The sequence below is a fragment of the Myripristis murdjan genome, chromosome 11, assembly GCF_902150065.1.
Source record: "Myripristis murdjan chromosome 11, fMyrMur1.1, whole genome shotgun sequence".
Taxonomy (NCBI): Eukaryota; Metazoa; Chordata; class Actinopteri; order Holocentriformes; family Holocentridae; genus Myripristis; species Myripristis murdjan.
In genome coordinates, this window is record NC_043990.1 from 6645863 (window position 1) to 6669191 (window position 23329).

At 45.0% G+C, this 23329-nt stretch overlaps 1 protein-coding gene across 1 annotated transcript in view; it reads right to left on the minus strand.

The window, feature by feature from the left end:
* Window positions 1-1065: 1065 nt before the first annotated feature.
* The window catches only part of dbpa (D site albumin promoter binding protein a), a 29675-nt gene continuing 7411 nt past the window's right edge, over window positions 1066-23329 (minus strand). The window contains exons 2-5 of the mRNA XM_030063493.1: window positions 23028-23296; window positions 21447-21633; window positions 4800-5053; window positions 1066-1309 (exon numbers count right to left, since the gene is read on the minus strand). Of these exons, the coding sequence (XP_029919353.1) occupies window positions 1094-1309; window positions 4800-5053; window positions 21447-21633; window positions 23028-23296 (926 nt within the window). The 3' untranslated portion in view covers window positions 1066-1093. The remainder of the gene's footprint in view (window positions 1310-4799; window positions 5054-21446; window positions 21634-23027; window positions 23297-23329) is intronic.

Here is a 23329-nt window from a genome sequence, read left to right on the forward strand (position 1 = left end):
CCTCCTCCTCCTGCGTCCGTCCCGACAACAACAATCGTTACTAAGATGCCCCGCCCCGCCTCGCCTCGCACCGTGTGAAATACCTGATTCAACCGTGATACATTCTCTGCTGCGTCTCCGCCTCCGACTAACCAGCCTCGTGAAAGTTGAAAATAGATTTATTTGTCGTTTTTTTTTTTTGTTGTTTTTTAGCGATACAGCTGGGAGGAAAAGCGCTTCGTGTGGCCCCTCGACTGTCTAGCTAACGGCCCCTAGCCCCTCCCCTCCCTCCTGCCCACCCATATATAAAATATACAAAAGATTATCTCCAAAATCCTCCTCCTGACTACATCTGCGAATAGAAAAATATACAGTAATCCTATGTCAAAATCTCTTTGCGTTCTGGACGAAAACCCCCCACGCCTCTCATCCCTCCTCCTCCTCGCTCCCTCTCCTCCTCTTTTTTCGCTGGACTAGTCTTGCCTTCAAAAATATACATGTTTTTTTTTTTTGTCCTATATAGAAAAAAAATGACACGTCTGTCCTCTCCTGGCTTGTCTCCTTGTCGTGAGCTTAAAAAGCGAGATTTCACTGGCATAATGTGAATTCAACACCCTGTTTGAACCGGCCGGAGCGCGGGCCAACGCACTACCTGCGAAAACGCCGGGCGGCACCGGGCGCAAGCAACGGCACCCGCAAAGGTGACGCAAGGTTGAGCTGCCGAGGTGATTGGAGGTGATACAGTACGTCGTGTGGATTCAGCGGGAAAAAAGCGGCGCGGCCCGAAGAGAATCGAATTTAAAAACCGAAGGGGAAAAAAAAAAAACGAAAAACAACAACGGGGGGGGCGTCGCTGAGCTTTCGCCGCCGCTGCACCCCGTGGCGTCGCACACACACACGCTGATGGGACGAGTGTGGGTGTTTCCGCCCGGTGTGGCTCGGCGCTTACTGCAGGTCTACGTTGGCCCCGCCCCTCGCCACTTCAACTAAAGTGCTGCTGTTGTTGGGTTGCCCTGTACCCTTTTTTTTCTCATCTCCTCCCACTCCCTCCCACTCCCTCCCTCCTCTTCGTCTCCTTCTTCTTCGTCTTCCTCCTCGTCGTCCGGCGTCCTCCTCACAAGTCTCCGTGCCGGCTCTCGTACTTGTTGAGGATGTTCCTGCAGCGGCCCAGCTCCTTGCGCATGTCGGCCACCTCCTGGCGGAGCGCGGCGTTCTCCCGCTCCAGGAAGGCGGCGCGCACCGAGATCTGGTTCTCCTTCAGCCGCCGGGCGTCCCGCGAGCGCTTCGCCGCCTCGTTGTTCTTGTAGCGCCGGCTCCAGTACTTGTCGTCCTACAGGTGGGGGTGGAGGTGGGGTGGGATGGGATGGTGGGGGGGGGTCATCGTCATCGTCCACAGCGGCGGCGGTGGTGTGGTATGTTGGAGGGTGTGTGGGGAGGAAGGCGGGGGAGGAGAGGAGGAGAGAGCGGGATGAGAAGGGTCAGTTTGGTGATGGCACAGAGAGGATGGAGGGACAGGAGGAGGAGAAGAAGGAGAGGCGGCAACAGCTGAATAGAGTCCAAACTAACACAGCAGAGACGGTGGGCGTCCATATTTCAACTTTATCGAAGCAAAATCGGAGCAAAACTGACCGAGCAAGGCGGTGATTTCCCCTTTAAATCTCCTTCTGTTCATTTTGCAATATTAATTATTATTATTTTTATGATTTGGTGTGATTAATTACATTGTTTTAGTCTCATCAGGTGTTGTCTGTTGGTAAAAAAATGTTTTTTTTTCTCTGTATTTTCATGCATTTGTATTTTTATAATTGCAAATGCAAATTCTGAATCTCACGCAGACAAAAAGTGATTACGAGCTCAAGCGGTTGAACTCGTCATGTGGCAAGTTTTCTCTCCTTACAGACTAAAAAGCCACCAGAATGCCAATGATGACCAAAAAAAAAAAAGTAGAAAAAGTATTTTTAATCTTGGTATTGAGGGAGATATTGCTCATAGAGAATGGAGCAAGTTATTTGTTTTTCCTCTGCGCTGATTAAGAGCCAAAGTTCAGGGTTTTCGCTGCTTCTCATTTGCATAAAGTTGCGCTCCGGTCGGCTTCGTTCACTTCATTTTGACCTGCTTCGTTTTCCCACAATCCCCCTGCACGCGCTCTCATCGCCTTACCTTAGAGAAAACGTCTGAGGAGACTAATTTTGGGATCATATGGACGCCCACCGTAATACGATGACAGTTTAGTGGCTGAAATGCGGTAAAAGAAAGTGATTTTTAGAAAAGAGGCCAGTGTTGATAGTGAACAAACTGACCTTCAGCTGTGCAAACAGGCAGTAAAACAGGCAGTAAAAAAGACATGCAAAGCAAAAAAGACAGACTGGGACCATCCATACTGACTAAATTAGGCCTGAACCATTATTAATTTGATTCTAGTGATGGGATGGAGTGTGTATCTAAATTCAATACGTTGCATAAACAGATGAGTGTGTGTGATGTGGGACGAGAGACGCGGCTGTGGGTTTAGCTGAGGTGAACTCTGCCGTCGTAACGGAGGTGTTCTGCCTGTTAGAACGAGCTCGCCGATTAAATTTTCTAGCGCTCAAGAGTCAGAAATAAACATCCTGTGCCATTTAAGTTTAATTAATTACGCCGTATCATGGCGGTGAGGCCCGCTTTGCACGTTGAATCATGCCATGAAATCGTCTTGCACCTAATTATTAGAACACGAGTGTCACCGAACACACACACACACACACACACACACACATCGGTTTTGGAAGGCGACGCACTGAACTGACCCAGAGACAAAGGAGGAGGAGTCAGAGACAAAGAACGTGGCCAAACCCACATCAGCACACCTTATAATAACCACGACTAATAAACTGATAATAAAACTTACATTAACAGCTACTTACAGTGAACAAACAATGAGATGATACTTAATAATGTTTAATTATTACAATAAACTACTTCTTAACAGTTCATTGTCATGCACATTATAACCTTTTATATATTATTTAAGTCATTTTTAATGTTTAGTAAATGATTTGTGAACTGTTAGGGAACAAGCATCACATAGAAAGATATTTTATATAGATGTAGATATTTTATAACACTTTGTAATGGTTAACAACTGGTTTGTAAACTGTCTATAAATATGATTGATGGCTATTATGAAGTGGCTGCAGATGTTAATAATACTTGGTAAAGTATAGTAAATACATTAATATGAATAAATTAAATAAATTAATAGTTATAAATAAATACCGTGTAGTAAATCTTTAAAGATTGCTTGCATGGTAAAATTGGATATTTTTAATGAAACTGCTGTCAGAATCACTGCTTGTGGCTTTATTCATCAACTAATTATTATAATCATATTTTCCAACTTTATAAAAGCCATAAAAATAATGGCTATGGCTAAATAAGTTTACAAACCAGTTATTTACCATTAATAAAGTGTTAAAATCTATCTAAGTGATGTTTGTAGATGTTTAACAAACAATTTCCCAAAGGTTTATGAATCATTTGGTATCATTGGAACAAATACTTAATATAGTGTATATCATATAATGTGTGCAACAATAAACTGTTGATAAATAGTGAACTGTTTGATAAGTAAACATTATTAGTTCCAATTTCAATATCTGTTAACTGTAAAATATGTTCACTTCAGTGATGGTTATTATAAAGTGTTCCCACATGTTGTGAAAGGCAGATGTGCTGCAAATTATAAAACAATATTATTGTTTACTTTCTCCTCTTCCTCTTATTATTTTTGTTGAGGCTGTTGTTGCTCGGCAGCACACGGACGAACCGAGTTCCCTTTTCTTTCAGCTCATTATTCACGACCGGCTGAACAATATCTGAGTTTCATCTTCGGCTTGGGTTCGAAACCATTTTTCAAAAACCTGCGTGCACCTGATTTATAAAAATTCGGTGACGCAAGCGCCGTGTACCGTCACTGAATCACGAGTGCGTCACGGCTTCAGCTGCACGGCTCCGCTCGCTGACTTATGAGCCATTCATCACGGCCTCTCCTGCCGGGCGGGGAGCCGCGCTGCATACAAAATATTTCAGAGCTCTCGTCAAAAGGCATCAATTCCCGCGGGCCTCGCACTCTTTCGGCTTTTTCCACATCAATAGCGAGGCTGCCGCGGCGCCGCGGACCTCGGCGCGCTCAGTTCAAGGTTTGCAGCGCCGTGTCTTTGGCTGCAGCGTTTCAGCCTCACACGTGACGGATGAGGGAGATCCTTCATCCTGGATGTGAATTCTTGGGCCGTCCTGGAGCTCGCACGTCGTCCTAGACTGAAGAATAATGACTTGGACCGGTAGACTCCCTTTATGTCTGCCATTAAAATGCAAATAAATAGAAAATCATGATGGCTTCACATTTAAACTAAACTAAATTATCTCAAGACAGGCCCAACCTGAAAGATTAAATGTTTTGCACCTGAATTTTTATCCCAATTCCTGCATTCTTGCATCTTGCAAATGCATTTTGGTGCTGGCCCTTGTGAGAGGGACGACGTCAGATATCGATATCGACATTAAACCAAACTGCTGCATCCCTCAGTTTTAGGTCATAATAATCAAACGTCTGTTCTGGATTTTAGTTTTAATTTGACACGTGGCTCTAAAAGCTTTAAAGACGTCGGGATTCGGCACGTTAACTGTGTCGTGCTTGTACCGAGAGGCCCGGTGTGCGTATCTGGGAGTATTTTGGAGACACAGATTACAAGCCTCTCAGTATTTCTGTGTTTCTGTGTTTGTGGTGAAACGGGTCCCAGGCTGCCGTAAAGAAAAGCAAAGAACTGTGGGAGATGTGGTACCTTCTGCTCCTCGGGGACCAGCATCTTGCGGGCCTTCTTGATCATCGGCTGCGGTTTGAGCTCCTCCTCGCTGAAGCGGTGCCGCCGCGGGTCGAAGGCCTCCTGGCCCGGCACGCTGGACAGCGCCAGGTCCGCCGGGTCGGGGTCAAAGTTCACCATGATGTCACTGCTGCCGTTGGCGACCGGCGGCGGTCCGGGGGGTCCGGGAGGGCAGGAGGAGGAGGGCGACGGGTCCGGTGGCACCGCCTGGCCTCCTGCACCAGAGAAACAAAGAATATTTGTTTTATTAGGGCAAAATTTCGGGAACTGAATCCATTTTGTGTTTGGATCATTTAGCCTCTTAGCCACTAACCACAGCATCTTATCAGCTAAACATCACATCAGAAGCGGATCTATGTTCCCATGGCTCTATGCTTCCTCAATGAAAACATCTCCAGGTTCCCTCAGTCGAATGTTCCCTCAACAAAACTGTCTATCCCTCTTGTACACTGATAATAATACATAATCTGATAACACAGGGTCTGTAAATAACAATCTCAAACAGTGTTAATGGGCAAGGTGCTTCCAGAGATTTGAATTTGAACAAAACAGATGGATTTATGCGTCATTGTTCAAGCATTATGGACATTAGTCGTCTTTTTGTTGAGGGAACTCAGGATTTAGGGAACACGGAGCTGTTTTTGGTTTGGAAATATGAACACAACACCTCGGGAACACAGGATGGACCCCTGAACATCTGATTACTGGTAAGTTGTACTAGTTTGAAAGTTAAATGTGCTGGTTCGGGTGACCTACATTTAGAAACAAATCCACCTGAAGAGACCGCGACTGAAAACCTTGGCCGAGCTGACCTCCGCCCACAACACAATGGCCTTTTGCAGGTAGAGCTCTTCCTCTAGCCGCGCCGTTCTATCTTATTTATGCTCGGGCAAGTTCTCAAACTCCAGATGTGGTTGCTAGGAGATTGGCGTTTGCGGCTGCAGATCCTACTGATCACTGGAGGTCAGAGGTCAGGCTCGGCTCTGCGGCTGGTGGACAGTCAGTGAGGTGACGTTTGAGCAGGTTGGATGTTCAGACTCCTCGGTCAATCCCACTCCCTAATGTCCTGTTATTTGTTGCATTCTGCTTATAATGTGACCCTCACTGACACAACTGGCAATTTGCAGTCGTACTTTGAGTTGAACTGAGAAAAAAAAAAACCTGAGGGAAAGAAAGAGAGAGGACGAGAGCGCAAGAGAGAAGGGAAAGAGCAAACGAGAGAGCAGGTTCCCTCTCTAAGCACTGCCGGTGAAGAACAGCCCGCTTTAATGCCTCTGACAGGCCGTTCACATGTAATAAACACCAAATCAGTGGAACTGGCTTAATTACTCGCGTCGATTTCTAATCATCATCATTTAGTTTTTCAATTATCTGCAGATTACGGCCCATCTGCCCTCGCCGAGAGCGGTCGCGTGCCGAGCGGAGCGGCCGGGCCAAAGGCTAACGTGGCCGAGATGATGACAAGACAATCCGCGGTGGGAGATTTGATCAGATTTAACAGGAGAGTTGAACTTTGGCGGAGAGCGGGGCATTAACGCGGCCGCAGCGAGAGGCTCGGCTCCCGCTGGAAAATATATGGACTCACATGGAGCCGAGAGCCGCTGTGGACGAAAACGCCCAGCGAGCAGGTCATGTGGTGTCCATTTTAGAAGCAATCATTATTGTCCTATACATGAACTGTCAGTATATTTAGCATTTTAGAGTTTTACTTGGTAGTCTCAAAGATTTAAGTTAATATTCCTCTTTGCTGCACTGAGTAATATAAACTAGAAGAACAAATGTAATCAACCAAAATAGATAATGGAAAATAGTGCAATATATTAAATTATACATTTCTATATACAGGAAGCCAGTGGTGAGACTTTTCAATATATTACAGTGCATGCATGGACGATGTATTGTCACATATCAAAATATGTTACAAAAAGACACAAAATATAGTGAATTTTGACATAATTTTTTCATAATTTCCACTCCAATGTAGAATAATTAAGAGATGCAATTTCTTTTGTATTTTTCAATTAACTATATATGTATATCATGAATATATATGTCTTTTTTGCATATGCAGTGGAAGTATTTTCCCTACAGCTTAATGGGTGTAATGGATTGTTGCATTAAAAGGCGTTTAGCACTTAAATAATGTCATTAATCCGGTTTGAGAGGAGAGTTTTACTCTCCTGCGAGGCGGAAATGCTGTTTCAAGGGGAAAACGCTGAGTGCCTGTTGTTTCTGGGCATGAAAAAGCAGTGAGATTGATCAACACTGAGTGTGTGTGCAGAGTCTGGGGGGGACAGTATGTCGAACCACAGGGACCGCTGGCCGCAGAGTCACATGTGCTGGGCTCAGGGTCACATGCTTCATCCAGCGGGCAGTGGGCCAAAGATGAGGCGTGCTGGGACGAGTTGACCATAAAGAGGATTACACCATAGATACTGGACAATATGTTCACATCTAATTTAAAATGGGGGATGGTGATGGGTTTTTTCTTCCATTCACATTTCCTTGTGAATGCTGTGTCGAGCCGGCGTTACTCTCTCGGTTTCCTGACCCAGAATTCCCCCGGCATATCCGACAAGCGTCCTACCCCCCCCATCTCTCTCTCTGCTTGCCACGTCGTCGTCTGAAGGGTTAAATCAGCGAGAGGCAGGCATCTCCCCCACCAAAACACATCCTCTCGCAGCATCCTGCTTTTTCCCGGAGGATGCAGTGATGCCGCTTCACCACCGAGTGGCAGCAGTGAGCCAGAAACAGGCAGCAGTTCAGGGGGTTCACCGGTTCATCTGATGCTGGATTTACAAAAGCAGGGAAGAGCTGCTTTTTAACCCTCTGTGGTGCGGAGTGGGATCATTTCAGGGGTAGGAAACGATCAGATCTGAACCACAGGGGGCGAATCCGAGAAATTAGACCCTCCTGTGCCTGTGTACACTTCAAAATGGGATTATTTTTGTTGCACTATGAGCCAAAGGACAAAGATAATGGCAGAGCCGGTATGGCAGAGCTTGTTTACCTCCTCCCTCGCGTATTTATCCTGCATTTAATGTTGCAGAATACAACAAAAGAGGAATATTTTAACATAAATCTATAAGGTGCCTCTAACATCAGCCAGCTGGATACCACGCAATTCCTTTAAACGTCCAAAAATGAGAGCAAAACCGGATTTTCCCAAACATTTCCTCTGGAGGATGGAGCAATATGCAGTTAGTTGAGCAATCATGCAGCAAACAGTAAGACTTCTATTGTGGCTGCATTTGTAAGACGCTTTTAGGAGCGCTAGGCCCTCTGCCATAGATTATAAATAGCTGCAGTGCCTGAGTAACCAATATCAACCAAAATAGTCATGAATAGGTTTCAAATAAAAAGCAGAAAAAAAGCGATTCAGTGGGAAATCAGTCTCACAAAAGAATGTGCTAACAGAATAATAATCAAAACGCTCTCCATCCTCCTGCCTTGGTGCCGTTCTTCTTTTTTGCACATTAGATTTGAAATATTTGAACAAATTCAGCAGAGGGAGGCTTGGCTCACGAGTTATTTTTACCACGGGGTGAGTTGAGACTGAAAGAGGTGCAGATGCAGGTTTGACTTTCGCTTTTTTTCACGCAAAACATATCAAACATCCCCTCTCATCAATCACAGATGTGAGAGCTTCAGTGTTATTGACGGATCTTGACTCGAGCTTGTTTTCAATTACTGTACACACTGTGCCGGGGCGCGGGGAGGGGAGGGGGGGGGGCAGAAACGCTCGTATCCATTTGTCAAATCACAAAAAAAAAAACGTTCCTGTTGGAGAAAACTCTGCCGCTGTTGAGTCGTAGGGTTTAGCAAACCTGGAAATGTCAGTCAGAGGAGCGCAGCTGACAGCGATTTGCTTTTGCTGCCTGACTGCTGCTGGGAGCTTTCAGTCGTTTTATTATGTGCTCGACCACAATACCACAGCCGAATCCTGCACAGGCACTGCGAAGTGAGGCTGCGGCCCAGGGGGCATTTGAGGAGAATTGGAAGGGACTGCAACCCCCACGCTGACACAAAATCTGACTGATAGCACTTGACTACACACTGAGTACGAAAACAGCCTGCGATCGGTGGGAAACTCTGCAGAAAACAGAGCAGCGGTGGAGGTCTCCGTGTTAAGAGAGGCGGTTTTGCGAGTGGACGGATGCCAGTCCAAATCCCCGAGACTTCACCCAAAATCTGAGCCGGGAGAGAGAGGGAGGAGTCACGGCGTGTCGGAGCAAACAGGAAATCAGGATGGCATCTTCCACAAATGATATCTGCTGCGACCTGGAAGCCTTAATGCTGTGTTCATCTCAGCTCAGAAGTCTGAATTATGAACTCAGAGTTTATAATCTGCAACAACATCACCCTCAGAGTGTCAGCTTGGGAAAAATGGATACCAACAAGAAGATTCGCTCTGCTATCCATCATCTTTTATGTTGTATTCATGATATATGGTGTAATCAGATGTGTTCATATCTGTTTTCCACACTAGAAAAAAAAAAAGCATCAAGCAGGAGCTAGCATTGTTTACTTAGCATGTTGGCTTTTAGCAAGCAAACAAAGAAGAAAATCTGCATGTTCCTCCAAAAGGAAAACCAACATGCAGCCGTATTTGCTCAAAACTCAACACTTAATTACATTAGGCAAAAAAAAAAAAAAAAAAAAAGTCTGCTGCACTGGCCTCTAGGGGTTCAACCTTTCAGGCTCTTCCTGCTAACAGGACATGCCAGAGCGTTTGTTACACAAAACCATCGGAGAAACAACATCGTCACTGGAAACCGTTTGAAAAAGATACTCGGCAGGTGATTGGACGAACCTTCGGATCAACCAATCAGATCGATGAACCCTAAGATGTGGTCGAAGAGGAAACAACAACGAGCCACAGTCGAAGGAACTCGAGTAAATCGTCATCTTTGCCATGTGGTTGAAATTTTGGATTCTCGACGACTTTTTAAGGAAAATTTGTGCATCCAAGCTGTGAAATGACGGGCTGCAGATTTCTGTCCGAACCCGACCCGAGACGGGGGCATAGCAACCGAACCCGACCCGAGCTTTGTCCTTCATCGCTAGGTTACATGTACCGCCTAAAAACAGCCCACGTGTTGCCTTCAGTGTCGTCACGTAAACTCCAGCACTGCACAGGACGATGCCCGGAACAGACAGCAGGTCCATCATTTTTCACTAAAATACCACAAACCTGCACCGAACCAGAACATCATTTCTAAATTTTTGTTCAAACAATTCTTTTTTTTTTTTTTTTTTTTTTTTTACAAAAATTTAGGTTGTCTATCCACAGGTAAATTTTTTGTCTCTAGTTCCAGCCCCTTCCCAGGTGTGTCTTGTTTCTCTGTTAGTTTCAGTCCAGTCTTCAGTTCAGTTCTTGGTCTGGTCATTGCTCTTGCTTCGTTCCTTAGCTCAAAAATGAAACCCAATTTCTACCTTGTTCTTCTGAATTAAATCACTGTTCAGTTTTTGTTTTTCACAGGTCGAAGTTTTTTTTTTAAACTAATTCTTAGTTGACATGAATGCAGCATAATTCACTGGAACAGCCGCATCTGATTCAGGGAACGTACAGCTGACTGTCGTGATGCTGCTCGACCGGGCGACGTTGGGGGATTTATTCGTGACACCAAGTGGGGGACGCCCAGCCCGACAAAACCTTCCCTCAGGCTGACATGAGCGGCTTCCTCGGCCAGGAGCTTACAATAAATCTGACACGACATGAGTGTTTCGCTCTGCCCTGTCCTCTGCAAACGGCGACCGTCCAGGTGCCTGCGAGCGAGCCTCGTCTCTTTAACTCTTCCAACACACACGCTCGGTTTGGGATTAGTTACACAGTTCGCTTCGTTCAGGTTCACGCTGCCCAATTTCAAGAAAAACCGGGGCTTGTAAACAAAAGTCATGTGGACTAACTCGTGTCCTGGACGCCGTCATCCCACCAGGCCACATTTTGACAGCGAGAGGATCAAAACACATCTGATTCTAGTCACCACGACTTGACTCATCTTTACATTTAACGCTCTAATCTCCCTCCTCATGGTGATCAGACCTGTTCAGATCACATGGAGAAACAGCTGAATATGAGCATCGGTTCATATTTCATTTTCTTACGCTTGGCTTCACAAGCATGAGGAACTGGCGGCCGTCACATGTCAACATCCGTCTCCTGACACTCGACAGACTTGAATCCCTCGCTTAAACACAAGACCGTGACGGAAGAATAGATACCGGTGGCTCGTTTGTGTTTTACAGCGCGTCAGATTTCACGTTCTGCAGCCTCTTCGGCAAAGTAACACCGGCTGTCAGAAATCTATTTATTCATACATGCAATTGTTGTAAGTGTCTCTGGATGGGAGTGCAGGAAGTGACGACAATGCAAAATGTAATGCAAACTACCATCCATCCATCCATCCCTCCATCCATACATCCACTCCTCCATCTGTTTGCGAAACATGGGCTCTTTCAGATGAGCGGCTGCTGGCTTGATCTGACTCCCTGGCAGCTGGACGGGGCTGATCCTGGATAAGTCTGCGCAAAAGCCCAATCCTAATAACAACCATTTTGGGCAAAAAGTTGAAACTGATCCAAGAACATGGCTCCCGCTGCTGGGTAAACAGTCACCGAGCGTAGCTTTGCTTGGCTTCATTTCCTGTCTCTGAGCAGAAGCCATTTGGAGGAGGCAGCCGCTAACTCTCCCTGCCTCCTCTCTCGCTCTCTGATTCACTTTCTGCTTTCATTAATTCAGCTGAGACTGTGGCTCTCCGTCCTTCCTCCTGCCTGCGTTGCCAGTCTCCCTTTCTCTCTCTCTCTATCTATCTAACCATCTTTCAATCTATCTATAGTCTGACCATTTCTGCATAAAAAACGCTACATTAAAAAAAATCTGTTTCTCCCAGAATTTCTTCCGTCTAAAACAGCGTTTAGTCCATCACGTCACGCTAGAATCAGGCTTTCCGAGAATTCAGGACGGGCTCGTTTTGGGCTGAGACGCGACGTTCATCAAAATTAAAGGCTTCATGTTTAATGATGACTGAGTGTGGTGAAATCATTCTTTTTGAAACGGCCTCTGTATCAACACAAACCTCCATCACAGGGTTTTCCTCAGGATGTGAAGTGTTGATGGTCAGATGGAGAGAGCTGAGGCTTTTTTTTTTTTTTTTTATGTTTTGTGTTTGGGAGCAAAATGTTAATTAAAAATCATGTATTCTCAAGGCCGGCCATTCATTTTCAGCTTAAAACCCATTAAAATCCATGCTAATCCAATTCTTAGGGGGAGTTAGTGTAACACTATCCGCGTCCATCTCCTCTGCTGAAGCCCGGATCAGCTCGCCACCATCTGCCCAGTCCAACCAGCAGGATCTGCCTCTGGTTTCCAGTCCTGACACCCTCCTGCTGCTCTCCGCCTCGCTGCCGACCTGCAGCTCGCACTCGAGTTACTGCATCAGCCTCTGAAGTACTGCATTTTACACCAGGTGAAACTCTGCTGACGAACAAGACCTGTGCTCGTTCTTCTTGTTGTTCTTGTTGTTGTTGACAGTGATAGTGGCAGCAGAAACAGTGTTGGTAATGTAGTACTACTACATCAGTAACAGTAGTAGTGGCAACAGTAACAACAGTTAGAGTAGTAATGGCAGCAGCAGCAGTGGTATAAATATTGGTAGTACTAGTAGTGCTTTTAATACCAATAATAGTAGTAGTTACAGTGGTAATGAGAGTGGCAATAATAGTAGTAGTTAAGTACTAGTAGTAGTAGTAGTAGTAGTAGTGGTACTAGTGATAAGCTCAGAGCAGTTCTACAGTTGCAGTAACAGTAGTAGTACTGCTAGTAGGACTGGCAGTAGAAGTACCATGAGTAACAATAGTTGTACAGCAGTAGTAGTGGTTGCAGTAGTAGTACTAACAGCAGTAGTACTAACAGCAGTAGTACTAACAGTAGTAGTATTAACAGCAGTAGTGGCTGCAGTAGTAGTACTAACAGCAGTAGTGGTTGAAGTAGTAGTACTAACAGCAGTAGTAGTACTAACAGCAGTAGTACTAACAGTAGTAGTTTTAACAGCAGTAGTGGCTGCAGTAGTAGTACTAACAGCAGTAGTAGTACTAACAGCAGTAGTACTAACAGTAGTAGTATTAACAGCAGTAGTGGCTGCAGTAGTAGTACTAACAGCAGTAGTGGTTGCAGTAGTAGTACTAACAGCAGTAGTAGTACTAACAGCAGCAGTAGTACTAACAGCAGCAGTAGTACTAACAGCAGTAGTGGCTGCAGTAGTAGTACTAACAGCAGCAGTAGTACTAACAGCAGTAGTGGTTGCAGTAGTAGTACTAACAGCAGCAGTAGTACTAACAGCAGCAGTAGTACTAACAGCAGTAGTGGCTGCAGTACTAGTACTAACAGTATTACTGGCAGCCTCGGCTCTGAGCCTTTCATTTCCTGTGATAAGCTCAGAGCAGTTCTACAGTTGTGATGATGGTAGAAGTAGTTGTTTCAGCAGTAGTACTAACAGCAGTAGCAGTAGTACTAACAGCAGTAGTACTAACAGTGCAGTAGTAGTACTAACAGTAGTAGTACTAACAGCAGTAGAGGCTGCAGTAGTAGTACTAACATTAGCACTGGCGGCTCTGAGCCTTTCATTTCCTGTGATAAGCTCAGAGCAGTTCTATAGTTGTGGTGATGGTAGTAGTAGTTGTTTCAGCAGTAGTACTAACAGTAGTAGTACTAACAGCAGTAGTACTAACAGCAGCAGTAGTACTAACAGCAGTAGTAGCAGTATTACTGGCGGCCTCGGCCCTGAGCCTTTCATTTCCTGTGATAAGCTCGCGGGGCTGTGGTTATTGCTCCTCTCTGGTGGATGGATGGCGGGGAAATGAGGCGGACACGCAGAGGATGTGCGCGCGCTGCCAGCGGCTGTTTGCGCTTTGCCCGACAGAAAAACACGGGCTGGAAATACAATACCGAAATGGAATGTGATATAGGAAGTGTGTTACATAAAAAGGGCTCCCCTCCCTTTAACATAAACAGCGAGACGGTTCCTCCCGGTCTTCACGGTTCCTGCCTGCGCTCTATCTTAAACACACATCGACTCCTTCCTTCCCACAGGCTCCGTATACGTCCAGCAGTCTTCCTCTCACTGCATGCAAACAGCCTGGGAGCACAGCTGGCAACACACACACACATGCATGGACATGTACACACACACACACACACACACACACACACACACACACTTAAGACATGGACATATGTTTGCAGAGTATGCACACCAGGGTTATTATAGTTTGGGATTTTTCACTGTTTTTTATATACATAGTTCAATTTTTTATTTTCATTTCAGTTTAAATTTTCATTGTGGATTTGGTAGTTTCAATTCAAGCCTTAATTTTTTATAATAAATATTTATTTTTAATTTCAGTTTTATTTAATTTCATTTGTACTGTTAGTATTTTTCACTCATATTTCTTTATTTACAGGTTCAGACCAGGTACTAAGTATATATTTTGTATTGGTCTTGTGTGATACAAACAATACAATGTAAATTTTATAGTTTTTATTTACAGGAATTTTTTCCAATTAGCAGTCAGCAATAATAGACAAAAAATCTTTTTCCCATTTTTTTTATTTAATTTAATTTTAGTTAGTTTAGTTTTACAAATAGACAAACATTGTTTTAGCTCAGTTACTTTTCCCCACAGAGCCCATTTATTTATTTAGTTATTTATCAGTTTGTTTGTTTATGTTTATCTCCATTTAATGCCGAGTTTTTGTTTTAGTCTAAATTATATTTACTGTACTGTTATAGCCTTGGACCCTTGTTGCCCCACAGCCACATATCCACTGTACACACACACACACACACACACGTGAACATACATGCACACACCCATGCACTGTATATTTAAAACAAGCTTTTGCAAGTGCAAACAAGCGCACCAACACGCACATGCACGCACACATGCATGCAAAAACACAGGCAGACACACCATGCACGTGCCCACACACACACACACACACACACACACACACACACACAATACAAACAACTGAGCCCAGGTGACACACCCCAGGAGGCCTGTTCCTAATGTCAACAGCCTGGCTGGGAGTTATGTCACCGCTCTGAACAGATAGGGGAGACTCCTGCTCTCTCTCTCCCTCACTCTCTCTCTCTCTCTCTCACTTCCTCTTTCTTCCTGAAAATTCAATTAAATTCTCTCTCTCCCTTTTCTTTCTCTTGCTCGGTTTCTCCCTCTTTAAACCCTGCCATCCTCAAAATCTCTGTGTCGCTCTCGCTCCGTGTCCTCGCTGTTTATACGCTCTGTTGTGCCAGTAATCTTCACTGTTTCCTCTCTCTATCTCCCTCCACTCGCCTCCAGTGTCTCTCTTTCCTCCTCAGCCCCTCCCCTCCCTTCCCCTCGCTCTCTCGCTCCAATGCTTTCTGCAGCGGCACGTGACGTGGCGGCCGCACATGGCCCAAGCGTGTGAGAGAGACAGGGAGAGAGGGAGAGAGATTTCAAAACATGCAAAGAGAACACTCTTGACTGGGCTCTCCCCCTCCAGCAATCTCTCCCTCTTCCTCTCTCTCTCTCTCTCCCTCTCTCTCTCTCTCTGCTCTGCTCAGTGTTACAGGAGTGCAGAGTCAGTGTCTTGTTTAACCCCTTCCTGACCACAGCCCACCACAATCCCCCGAAAGCCATATCAAGCCTCGACGTGGCGCAGTCCCGTGCATTATCTCGCTCTGCAGGGACAGCAGATTGTGCGCAACAAAAGCAGCTCGAGTCTCAAATTTGGGCGAAGAAAATCAGAAAAAAATGATTTTCTGACTTTCTTCTTGTCTGATATCTGTGGATCTGCTCTGTAGCAGCGGAGGGTACAGCGATAAAAATGCACGCCGCGCCTCCGAGCTCTGTTCAAACCCAGAGATCTTTATTTTCAATTCTGTCTGACATCCCGAGGTTTCCAAAGATCCCAAATATGTCTCGCTGAAATAAAGGGAAATGTGTATAAAATGATGCACAAGACATGTAGTCTACAACGTTTCTTTTTGATGCAATGCTGCAGCCAGCAGAGACACAACATCCACAGCAAATAACACAGCTGTAAATATGGGAAATACATGTCTTTTCCTAACTTTGAGGCCATTTGGAAGGGAAATTTAGGGGGAAAATTAGACATCAAGGGGTCAAGTCCTCGCTTGACAAAACGATCCGGGATCTGGTATTTAGACAGAACGATACCTTTATTAGTTTGACCTTTATTGATCGCCCAAAGGGGAAATTCAAATGACACAGCAGCAGCAGCAGCTCACATCAAAGTTAACATCAAAGCAAGAAATTAACATGAAGGCAAGGATTTTTTTTTCCATGTCCCTATAGAAATCATTTCTCCTATATCCATATAGGAAATTTGAAAAAAAAAATAGCAATCCCAATATAAAAAATGGTAGAATATTGTAAAATAGGAATAGGACATAGGAGTGTGTTTATAGTATGTTCATGGCTGACTGAGTCCGTGTTTCTAAAATATACATACAGCACACACTCCTACATTATCTGTGTGTGTGTGTGTGTGTCTGTGGAGGTGGCAGTTTATCTGACTCGATAAGAAACGTCTTCCAGGAGCGGGGCGGGACTCGTGTCCAGGTGGACGCTCCGGAGTCCAACTCGTGTCGATGTAAATTCTTTGATGCTGATGATTCCTGCAGGTTTTATCTGCTCAAGTGCACGAGGTCTTCCAGCCGTCTAGACGCTGCTGTTTGTGTTCAGGGTGAGTCTAAAAAGCGCTTAAAGGAGAAAAACACTCCGCCGGACAATTCATATATATCACTCCCAAGGCAAAAGATCGCCTGCTGAGTTTGGATTTCCATCCACAGGAAACGACGTGGATCTCCACAAACACACACTCCCCCGTCTGAGGGGAGAGGGCTATTAGATTTTTTTCAATAAAAAAGGGGCATTGTTGCCATTAAAACTCAAAATCTGGACACAACTAAAACATCTGGCATCTTTAAATAACGCAATCAAGTCATGATTCATACTAAACGGCATCGAGTAAATAATCCAAATCACGTTCATGGCACCAAAATGCCTCGTTTAGTTGCTCTGAACGCGTCGCTTTGCTCGCCTGCTGCAGCCTCTCGGTGCGTTTAGTGTTTTCTCCAATCGGCCTGCGTGTTGTTCCTGCGCTTCCTATTTTTACCTTCGCCGAGGAGCTTTTGTTTTCACAGCCTGCTTTTTGTTTGTCTGTCGGCAGGACATCTCCAAAACCAATCAAGAGATTTCAATGAAATTTGGCGGACGGATCGGCCTCGAGCCAGCAAACAGCTGATTAGATTTTGCGGGGCTATTCCGGATCTTTGATTTCCACAATTATTTCTGTTTGGCTATGAAAGCCATGGAGGCAGAGAGCATGGGATTCGTACCCTGAGGGTGCGCCGGCACGATCAATACATCAATTCAGCTTACAGCCGGAGCGCCCGGCGTGACGTGTTTGGGTGCGAGTTGCAGAATCGTTTACCGAGCCCCTTCCAGTTTGGGGCGTTTCGTCACATTTCGCTCCGTGTGTCCGTCTCTTAACGTGACGGACGCTCCAGAATCAGGCCTCATAATGACGGTGAGAGAACTGAAACATCACATTCGCCTTTCATCCGCGGCGGCGCTTCAGTTCAGCGAGTGCGCTCGCTCTCCAGCCCCGCGTGGGCGAGCGAGGATCCAAGTGACCCCGGCAGCACTACAACAACACAACCACACTCCCCTGAGTAATTGTTTTTTTTTTTTTTTTTTTTGGGATGAGTGTACGTGCATGTGTGCAATTTTTTTTTTATCCCGTTACCGTCCGATTGTTGTGGAGCGTCAGAGGCAGATTGTAAAATGTTCCTGTGTTTCAGTGTTACATCATTTTGACATGTATCCTTCACAGGTAAAGACAAAAAACACAGGAAGGAAGGAGGCGCTGCTCGTCCCTCCAGGCCTTTTCCATGACTCATTGGATGTGTGTGTGTGTGTGTGTGTGTGTGTGAGTGTGAGTGTGTTAACTGTTCATTCTTAATTGTAAAAGGCAACATGTCGGTGTTTTTCATGTAAAATAAAGGCAGTTGATGTGTAGGAAGACAACTCCACTGTCTTGGATTAACTGGAGGAGCTCTACCTCGTGAAACTGGGATTAAACAGTTAATGTGAGGAAATGATAATTTTGTCTAATTAATTAATAAATAACATCATTTTGGCACCGGGTTTTTTCTGTGGTGTTTGATTTAAAAAAAAAAAAAAAAAAAAAAAAAAAAGTGGAGGAGCTCTACCTCGTGAAACTGGGATTAAACAGTTAATGTGAGGAAATGATAATTTTGTCTAATTAATTAATAAATAACATCATTTTGGCACCGGATTTTATCTGTAGTGTTTGATTTAAAAAAAAAAAAAAAAAAAAAAAAAAGCTATTATTCTGGCCTTTTTTTTATGTTTGTTTGCTCAACCCAGTGAGCTTTGCTTCTTTTGGCCGCAAAAAATAAATCCAAATCAAATCAAACACATGCAGATGGATTATATTATTATTATTTTTTTTTTTCTCTCCGTCTATTTTCCATCTCTTTCTGCGGCCGCGGCGCTGTAGTAACACTTCAGCTCCACAACGACCTGAGGGATTTCTGGCTGGATGCATCATGCTCAGCCCAGTCACGTGTTCATAATTCAGAATAAAGCGCACACACGCACGCACACGCGCGCACACACACACACACACACAAGCTCACATTAAAGCCTGCATGGCACACAAGCACACAGTTGCATGCGAGCACCCGGACAAAGAGGACACTAACATCTGAATGTCAGAGACAGTGAAAGTGTACACTTACACACACACACACACACACACACAGAAACACAAGTACTGTAAAAGCATACATACACACAAATGCCCACACACGTATGCATGCATGCAGACACACACTGATGCAAGCACACAGAGCATGCATGGAAACACACATATGCACAGAAAAGCATACATGCACACACACACACACACACACACACACACACGCAAACATACACATGCAAATAGTTCAAATATCTGCACAAATGTATGCATGCAAATGCACACATACACACATGCATGGGTGCACGCACATACATTACGCACATTGAATATGTGCACACTTGGCATGCATGCACACAAACACACTTGCATTCACACACACACACACACACACACACACACACACACACACACACAGAGCAGTATCCAGCCTTCGTTCCTCTATACCAGGCTGCATCCTGGCTGAGGTGTTGTGTGTGTATTTCATCTTTCTTTTCTCTCTCTCTCTCTCTCTCTCTCTCTCTCTCTCTCTCATTTTCCAACAGTTTTTTTTTTTCCTCCTAGGAGCTCGGCAGCCTTGCCAGCTCTTTTTCATGGCGAACCATCTCTTCTTCTCTTATTGTTTATGACTCAGAATGAAGGGCAAACAAAATGTTCCCGTCCAAATTCTCAGAATCTAAATCCTCCTGGCCAGTCAACCTCAAGCTGCCTCTCTCTCTCTCTCTCTCTCTCTCTCTCTCTCTCTCTCTCTCTCTCCATGAAAAATGTTCAATATCGTCAGAGGAAACAATAAAAAATAACAGCAGTAATAATATTAACAGTGATAGCTCTCTCATTCTCTCTCTCTTTCGCTCATCCTCCCTTGTTCCCTTTACTGGCTGTAAAATGATTGTTCATTTACAAAGATATGTGAGTCTCTCGCATTAATAAATCATTGTGAAATTAGCTGTGATATTCATTTTAATGTCCACAAGAGGAGAGGAAAAAACAAATAAAAAAAAAAATAAAAAAAAAACAGGACCGGCAGCATTATGAACAGAAACTTTGTGGTTTCCATTAGTACGAAGTGGAATTTGTCAAGATTGGTGAAATTGAAAATAAATTTAAAAAAGACGTCATAACAGAGGGAGAAACTTGTGATATTCTGGCGGTTCTGGTTGACGTCAAAAGGAAACAAAGCATTAAAATATATATAAAAGCTAGAAACCATCCGACGGAGAGAGCAGAGAGGAAATCTCCGACAAAACTTGTGACTGGAGGAGACGGGCGGCTGCACGGGGTCGTCAGGAGACGCTCTGTCCTCATTAGGGCCCCGTGCTGCAGCCTATAGACACACTGAGCCTACAGCTTCCTGCACGTCGCGCTGCATTAGGCGCTACGAAAAAAAAGTTTGCAAGTTCCCAACATGAAGATTTCAGAAGTTAGAGGCACATCTGAACGCCACGCTGTCGTCACGTGGATTTTTTTTTTTTTTGGGGGGGGGGGGGTTATTATCTATTTATCATCTGTTTATACTGTAAATTTGCACATTGTATACATCGATGCACACTGGTTTTATTGGTTTTTTGCACATTGTTTTTTTTTTTGCACATTGGTACTTAGATCTTAGATCTCGAGGGTCATCTTTTATTCTTTATTTTTGATTTACTTAATCTTGTACTCTGTGGATACTGCTGAAAACTGTGAATTTCCTTCGGGATGAATAAAGTATCTATCTAATCTCTAATCAAAAGGTCAAATCACATCAACAACACGCAGTTTTCATCCTCAACAACAGGTATGAAGGAGTTTTGTGAATCTGAAGATGGTCATGTTCGTCCCTTCCTTCCCAGCTTTTCCCTGAGAGGCTCATTTCCTGTCTGAGGTTTTCCAGTCTTAGAAACTGAAAACTGTCTGATTCAATCACAACCTGACCGAGTGCAGAGCAGACGTCCTTTAAAACAGCCTGAAAATCTGGATAATGTAGCAAATCTCGTTCATGTAATTGATTGAATAATGTCTTAACATCACATTATTACACAAAGTGGTGATTATGACGTCATAGTCGGTTGTTAAAATGATGATATTATTGCCTAATAATGCAATAACACCTACAAACTCAAGTTATTTTGCTGCTGATTGATGTTATTATGACATCATCACTTTAAAAAAAACATTGAAAATATGATGCTATCTGGGATATTATTATGGGATAGGGTTAGGATCTTAATCTTAATCTTAATTTGACAAATTATTACACTACCCGATAGTTATTTCAGCAGAGGGTGCGACAACTAAATCAGTAAAAAAAATATTATAAAACCTCTTAACATAATTAATCTCCAAATAATGTAATAAAATCACAATTCTACATTAACTGTTGTTTATTGTATCATATTTTGAAATGATAGTGTCGTGATAATACCAGATTAGTGTCTCTGATGATGCTGACAAATGATGTGATACGGTTATTACGTTCTTATTTTCTCCTTTAAGAGTTATTTCATCATTAAAAACTAATTAAACTTGATTATTATTATCACCAGTCGGCCATTTTACACCCGTTATGAGAAAATAATCATAAAATAATAATAAAGTTGATGTAATAATGACATTAACCAGCATTTTATTACATCAGCGGGATCAAACACGTCTCTGACCAATCAGGACGTCTGGTTACAGTTTGACGAGCTGTGTTGGGGTTGGACCGTATGCACATACAGATGAACACACACACACACACACACACACACACACACACTCATTAACTTCGCCTTTACGCATGCACACACACATTAACGTCAGCCCGACCCCTCACATGCCCGCTCACTCACCGTGTACACACTCGGGTCCTCCCATCATGCCTTGCTGCTGCGGCGGCGGCTGCGGCTGCACGGTCTCCAGCCCCATCAGTGAGGAGGAGGAGGAGGAGGAGGAGATGGAGGAGGAAGAGGAGGAGCAAGGAGGAGGGGAGGATGGAGGGCACTGAGAGCTCTGATTGGGCACCGCAGACTGAGAGCTCTGAGGAGAGAAGAGAGGGGGAGAGGAGGAGAGGAGAAGAGAGGAAGAGAGAACAGAAGAGGAGAGAAGAGGAGATGAGAAGAGAGGAGGAGAGAAGAGAGGAGGAGAGGAGGACAGAAGAGAAGAGAAGAGGAAAGCAGAAAACAGAGCAGAAGAGGAGAGAAGAAAAGAGAGGAGGAGAGAAGAGGAGATGAGAAGAGAGGAGGAGAGAAGAGAGGAGGAGAGGAGGACAGAAGAGAAGAGAAGAGGAAAGCAGAAAACAGAGCAGAAGAGGAGAGAAGAAAAGAGAGGAGGAGAGAAGAGGAGATGAGAAGAGAGGAGGAGAGAAGAGAAGAGAGGAGGAGAGGAGAGGAGGAGAGAAGAGGAGAGAAAAGTCAGTAATATCCACAGGTAGCCATTTTTCCCCACTTGGATAAAAACAATGGCAGAAGTGAACCGAGCGGCGTCCTGTCCTGCTGAGCGGGGCGCCGCTCGTTCACCACATTCACCAAAACTGAGAGGCGTCCAGCTCTGCTCTCCTCTCCTCCCACGGGACGCGTCCCGTCCAGACTCAGGAGTGAGATCCAGGCTGTCCTCGACACAGCGCTCCAAACTGGACCCTCACAGCAAGACCCTCTCTCCCTCTCTCGCCTCTTTGATTTCCTTTGGTATATAAACACACACACACACACACACACACACACACACAGGGCCTGGGCGGCTTGCTGAGTGTGTGTTTAACGAGCGTGCTGCGTGCAGGGTGCTGACGTCACGTTATTGGACTCCTGGGTATTGAAGTCCAACGTGCAAAGTTCAGCTCCAGCAGCAGGAAGACAAAGGCTCTTTGTGTCCGAACCTGATTTGCTCCCAGTCTGAGCCCCTTTTTTAAGGAGCAACACAAACACAAACTTTCACAAACGGCTCTTCATGACAGAAAATAATGATAAAGTTTGGTGTGTGCAACCAGAATGATGTCATGTTTAATTTCCCAGGTGACCTTGTTGTGCTTTCATCTAGTTTTAGGATGAAACTGTCTCATCCAGGAGGAGAAATTTGTCCTTTTTTTCTCAGTTTTATTTATTTGTTCTATTTTTGCTGCGTGTTCAGTTTGTTCGGGAGGTGAGTTTGGTCACACCCAGTCACAGGAAAACAATCACGTTCCGGCACGGGACGGGGTGGCAGTGTGCCAACAGGTCTGCAGGTTTTCCCAGCAGCCACGCGCGCGGCACCAGGTGACTCCAGCGCCTCCAGTGCCTGTGAGGCGGACTGACGGCGTGCGACTCGGGGAAATCACGGCTGTGTTTGGATATGAAAACCTGCAGAGTCTTGGCACCCGTCCCGGCTCTCGATTCCGGGTGTTTACATCAAACTGGCGAGGCCGGCCCGAGGGCGAGTCCGCCACCCATCGCACTCACCTGGGAGGGGATCTGGGCGCTGGTGGAGCTCGGCCCGCCGTTGTGGATGCCCATCCCGTTCTCGGTCAGGAACTCCTCCAGGTCCATGTACTGCAGCTGGAACAGGCCCCCGTCGCACGGCAGGGTCCGCTCCCACAGCAGCGGCCCCAGGAAGGCCGACTGCGAGTTGGGCCGCAGGGCGCCGGGCCCCGGGGCCCCGCTGATCCCGTCGGACGCCCTGCTGCCGATGCCGAGCGACTCCTCCTCCGTCTCCTGAGGCTTGTCTTTGTCTGGAGAGGACGAGAAAAGAGAGAGAGAGAGAG